Source organism: Benincasa hispida, chromosome 4 (assembly GCF_027475165.1).
Source record: "Benincasa hispida cultivar pf3 chromosome 4, pf3_genome.v1.1, whole genome shotgun sequence".
Classification (NCBI taxonomy): Eukaryota; Viridiplantae; Streptophyta; class Magnoliopsida; order Cucurbitales; family Cucurbitaceae; genus Benincasa; species Benincasa hispida.
In genome coordinates, this window is record NC_143481.1 from 5515688 (window position 1) to 5520847 (window position 5160).

Below are 5160 nucleotides of genomic sequence, written 5' to 3' on the forward strand. Positions count from 1 at the left end.
CTATCACTAATAATTGATATATATCGGATGATATTTATGATATTTTATTATATTTAAAAAAATTTTAAACAATTTTGTCATTTAGAAAAAAAAAAAATTGCACAAACCAACTTTCACTCCCATAAAATATATATATATATATATATATATATATATAATCATTTTAACTTATTCTCTTCAGTTTTTTGGATTAATTTGACACAGGACCGACATTAACTTCACTTCAATAAAATATAATGAATAAACATTTAAGATAAGAACAAATTAAAACAATAAAATATTTATCTAAAAAAATAAATAAATCAAGGCCCCACAGGCCCATACGAAGCACGCATTTTGTAAGACTATATAAAAGGCCTAATCCTTGAAAAAGAACTTCATGTAAAAGCCTTCTTTCGTTCCTTTTCTGTGAACCTACAACTTCAGTAGCAGAGAAATGGGTTCTCTAATGAGCGGATGGAACTCTCCCGTTCTTGATCCTAAATCAGGTAATCGAAGTGAATTTTGTTCTTATTTTCTCCTCGATTTGCGAATTATTCATCACATTATGTACTGTTTCGTATTTAATAACTTCGAAACTTCAGTCAAGTTCAAGAGAAATCGGTCGCTTACGAAGGACGAAATCGAAGCTTACTGGAAATCGAAGAAGAAATCTGAGGAAGAACATCTCAGAGCGATTTCTATGCCGGTGGACCGTTATATTGATCGCGAAACAGTCGGAATAGACTACAAAAGATCGAGTTCGTTTCCGCCCGCGAAGGACGTTTCGGCGGAAGCAGAATTTGCAGAGAACGATTTGGAGAGGGAAAACCTAGAGAAATTGAAGAAAATAGGCTGGTAAACTGAAATCGCGTATGGATTAACTACTTGATCGCGGATCTTGGTGCTTGAAATTTATATTGACGAAAACAATGAACTAGCAGAGATCATGTGTGCAGTTGTTTAATTTAATTCTCTGTTTTTGTGCAGGTGGACAAGGAGTAATTCGGCGTTTCTGAACGAACCGCCAGTCCTCGACGGCGCTACAAAAGGTTACGCGTCGTTGTACGGCGTCGCCGACGTGGCCTCGTGTAAGTTGAATCACAGTAATGGAGTCGGTAGTTAGTTACGCTGGAACTGTGTTGGAAGAAAAAAGAGAAGTTAAGATAAGAATATTAATAATTTTATGTAAAATTAATATACTATAAATATGTATTATATTTATATACTTATTGTAAGATTTCTGTTCTGTTTGGTTTGTAATTTGGGATTTGAAACTCTAATTTACGTTAATATTTGGTAGTATATCACTCTTCTCTCTGTTTTTTTCTTTTCTTCCACATTAACGGATAATTGGCGCACTCTTTTGAAATAAAACTTTTTAGGAACAATTTATTACTTATTGCATTTTAAGAATGATATTGAGAAATTATCACAGAAGCAAAATAATAATAATAATAATAATAATAATAATAATAATAATATAATAAAAAAATATATGTTGAACTATTTAAAAAATGATAACTTTTATTAACTTCTATTTCTTATAAATTTATATAAGTTTTCATCAATAATAGATTTCTATCATCTATTAATAGATTTGTATCGATTTCTAGATTTCTATCAATGTCTATAAGATAATAATATCTATCATAATTAATAGAATTTTTAATAACAATATCTACTTCATGTATCATAAACTATTTAAAAGTAAAAAAAAAAAAAAAAAAAATACTAACAATTAAGAACAACAAAATTGATTGTCTATTATAGATAGATACTCATAGGATTATTAGTGTTTATCCCTAGATAATAATAGATCGTATTCTATCATTTAGTTACATCGTATTCTATCATTTGGTTTATCATGAAAAAATAATTAAATTTTGTTATTTGTGTCGGTATATAATTTTTTTTCTTATTTTTTTATTTTTAAAAATTCCCTAATAATATCCGTGTATTAGTTATTACAAAAACAATCTTATGATAGTATGGTTATGGCCAAATTGGAGCATAGTTCACGAGACAAGAAGATTAATAATTTTAAAAGTTGATGGATAAGTAATTAATACCGTTTTAAAATTTGTTCTAAAAATAAACATTTTAAATTTTGATCGCCGTTTTTAACTTTATAATCGTAAAAATAAAAGAAAAGTACACGCATAGGGGTTCAATAGAATTGTATTCAGATCATTTTATCAAAAAATTTAATTGATTAAGATATTGAAAAAAGAATGAACAATATTATCTGTACGGTAATTTATGATATTTAGATCTTATCTAACTCATGGATTATCGATATTTTTGAGATTATCATGTAATTATATTAACAGATTTCGTTTTAGCATATTCTTCGACACATAATCTTTAGTAGTGCACATATTCACTGATGTGATTTTTCAAGACATTCTATGTTATACATGTCAAATTATCTTTGATCGACTTTTATCTTGTTTTCAAGTTGATTATGATTTTTCTGTTGGGCCTTCTTTCCAATACTTTCTCTTAATGATATTTCTGTTTTTCCAAAACAATAAGAAGAAAAAGTCTCATATTATTGTATTTCATGCTCTAGTAATTGATTTATATAATTGACCATGGATCCTACATCCTAGATACCAAGAATTAATCGATGGTCATAGATTGTTAATTTATCTAATTAATGTTAACTTATCATCTATAATGGACATAATCATTTACTTATTTTCTATATTTGTAATGAATTTTTAGCTTTTATTATTATTTTTTTAAAAGAAAAACTTAATGTAATTTGTTTACCATTTCTTTAATCAATATGGGTTAAATATAACAATTTTGATATCAATTTTAATGGTAGGTATTGGATGAGAAATTTTGGACTAATCATAAATTGTTATGTTGTTTACTAAATTAACTAGAAATTATAAATCTTCAAATTTGAGATTAATTAAAAGTTGACATGTGCCATAAATTGACAAGTTTCCATGTTTTCATCATGACCGTTGGATTGAATAAATAATTTGGTTCAATTTGATATTATTATTTGAGCTAAAGTCCACTTGAGTCCAAAAATGAGTTTAATTTGTCCCAAATGTCAAGTAAGATCCAAGTCCAATTAGTTGGGCCTAAAGGCTAGGTCCATGGATCATCCAAGCCCAAGCCCATAACTCTATAAATAGAGGAGTTCTCTTTATTTGTGGAGGGTCAATAATTCCACACTCTAGAGAGTCTGGAGGGATTTTTCTATAATCAGAAGACTCCTTGACTCTTGAAGACTAAATCAATCCTTGAAACTCAAGCCCTGAAGATACGACGATTCTTCTAGGACTTCAAACTTCAAGAACGCAATGGGCTCTGCTTCCTCAAGTTAACAATATACATTCAACCGAGAGAGAATCAAATGATCAAGTACTTGAACCACATCGCATCAAATCAATACAAACATAAGTTCAACTCCACGAAATAAGTTTCTCTGGAAACCTCTTGCGAACAAATTGTCATGCCTAGTGTGACATCTCTACCTCTTATCTCTCTCTCAACGTTCAAAGAAATCAATGGTACCAAAGAAAGTTGCATCAAAGGTAAATGCTCAAGCGACTTCTACACGGGACTTATCACCCGCAGTCGTTCAAAGGAGGTTATGAAGGAGCAAGAGCAAGGTCCCATCGTTGTACATAACATCTTGAAACAGATGACAGAGACCCTTAAAGGTAGGATTGTCATCAAGAAAAATCCTTTGTATGACAACTCTACTTCTGTCTCCAACAAGTCTAAGAGGGAATCACATCTGAATGTATGTTTATCATGATGGCAGATGTAATGGCCGAGGCAACTGTGACATAGATGGAAAGAAAGATAAATTTCCTGATGAAAGCTGTAGAGGAGTGAGATCACAAAATCACTACCTTAAGAGAATAGATGCAAGCTCATGAAACCGTTGAGTCGAGGCAAACTCCCGCTGACAAAGAAAAGACCGTGTTGCAGGAAAATATGCTGCAGCAATCAGCTTCTGTTGCCTCATTGTCAGTCCAACAACTGTAGGATATGATCATCTCCATCAGAGCTCAATATGGAGGCCCGTCTCAGACTTCTTTTATGTACTTCAAGTCGTACACTATGAGAATTGAAAACTTGAGGTTGCTTGCTAGGTACTGACCCTCGAAGTTCCAAAAATTCAATGGAAAGGACAATCTGAAGCAACATGTTGCCCACTTTATTGGAACATGTAAGAACGCGGGAACCTAATTTCAGATTTGAACATTTCAAATTCGCTCAATATTCTAATCTAAGGTGTAATGTTTTACGAGCTAGTAGAAGGATCTTATGGACCTAGAGATCATGGACTCCAACGATTTGAGATTAATCGACTAAACTCTTTAACTCGAATTAATCAATATTTGTTAACCACCGAGATATACCACTATAGCTCAATGGTTGCACTCCCCTCACTGTAAATATATTTTTGTCCACTTGATTTAACCATGATCAGTAAGTCGATTCTTCACAGGTCGTTCGTATTTACAACTATGTAAAAGATTACCGTTTTACCCATGTAAATACATCTTGCTCCCCACCGATCCTTTATTGAACAATTGGTTTATAGTCCAATTAATAAGCCATGTCCCTCTTAGCCATGAGAGGGCAGACCCCCTTTGTTCAAAACCAAGAATCAGTACTTAAGGGAACAACCTATCTGTTAACCTTAAAACAGATAGGAGTGAATTCCATCTCGCAGGATTTGTCCCCAACTATCTATCCAGTCTAATCCCTAAAATGGGAAGCTTGTTGAGTAGTGCATTTTGAACTACTCTCACCTATTCATATAAAAGGATAATCCTGAATAAACAGGAGTTCATAATTAGCTCAGGATTAAGTTGGAATTACCTTAGGTCATCGAATTAAAATAGTCAGTTTTAATAATGAACGGTCGTTATAAAGAAAAAGTGACTATTTTGTGGTCCGATCTTATGCAAAACTCTTTTGCATAGGATGCCCTTACTCACATGTCTCCACATGAACGATTTCAAAATCACGTCGTTTGTATCAGTATACAGAGTAGGACGCATCCATAATGTTCCCAGGATAAGGTACCTAACCTCATCCATATACTTATAGATCTTTTTGGCTATATACTATAACTTGATCCTCTTTTATGTCTCTACATAAAGTTACACTATTCATATTATAACTACGGATTCGTTT

The 5160-nt window shown here is 32.0% G+C and overlaps 1 protein-coding gene across 1 annotated transcript; it reads left to right on the top strand.

Annotated features, from left to right (window-relative positions):
* Positions 1–350: 350 nt before the first annotated feature.
* Positions 351–1284, top strand: LOC120076743 (DNA polymerase epsilon catalytic subunit A). The gene is made up of 3 exons (XM_039030645.2): positions 351–488; positions 585–837; positions 970–1284. The coding sequence occupies exons 1-3, from the start codon at positions 437–439 to the stop codon at positions 1103–1105; spliced, it is 441 nt and encodes a 146-aa protein (XP_038886573.1). The 5' UTR covers positions 351–436; the 3' UTR covers positions 1106–1284.
* The last annotated feature ends 3876 nt before the right edge of the window (positions 1285–5160 follow it).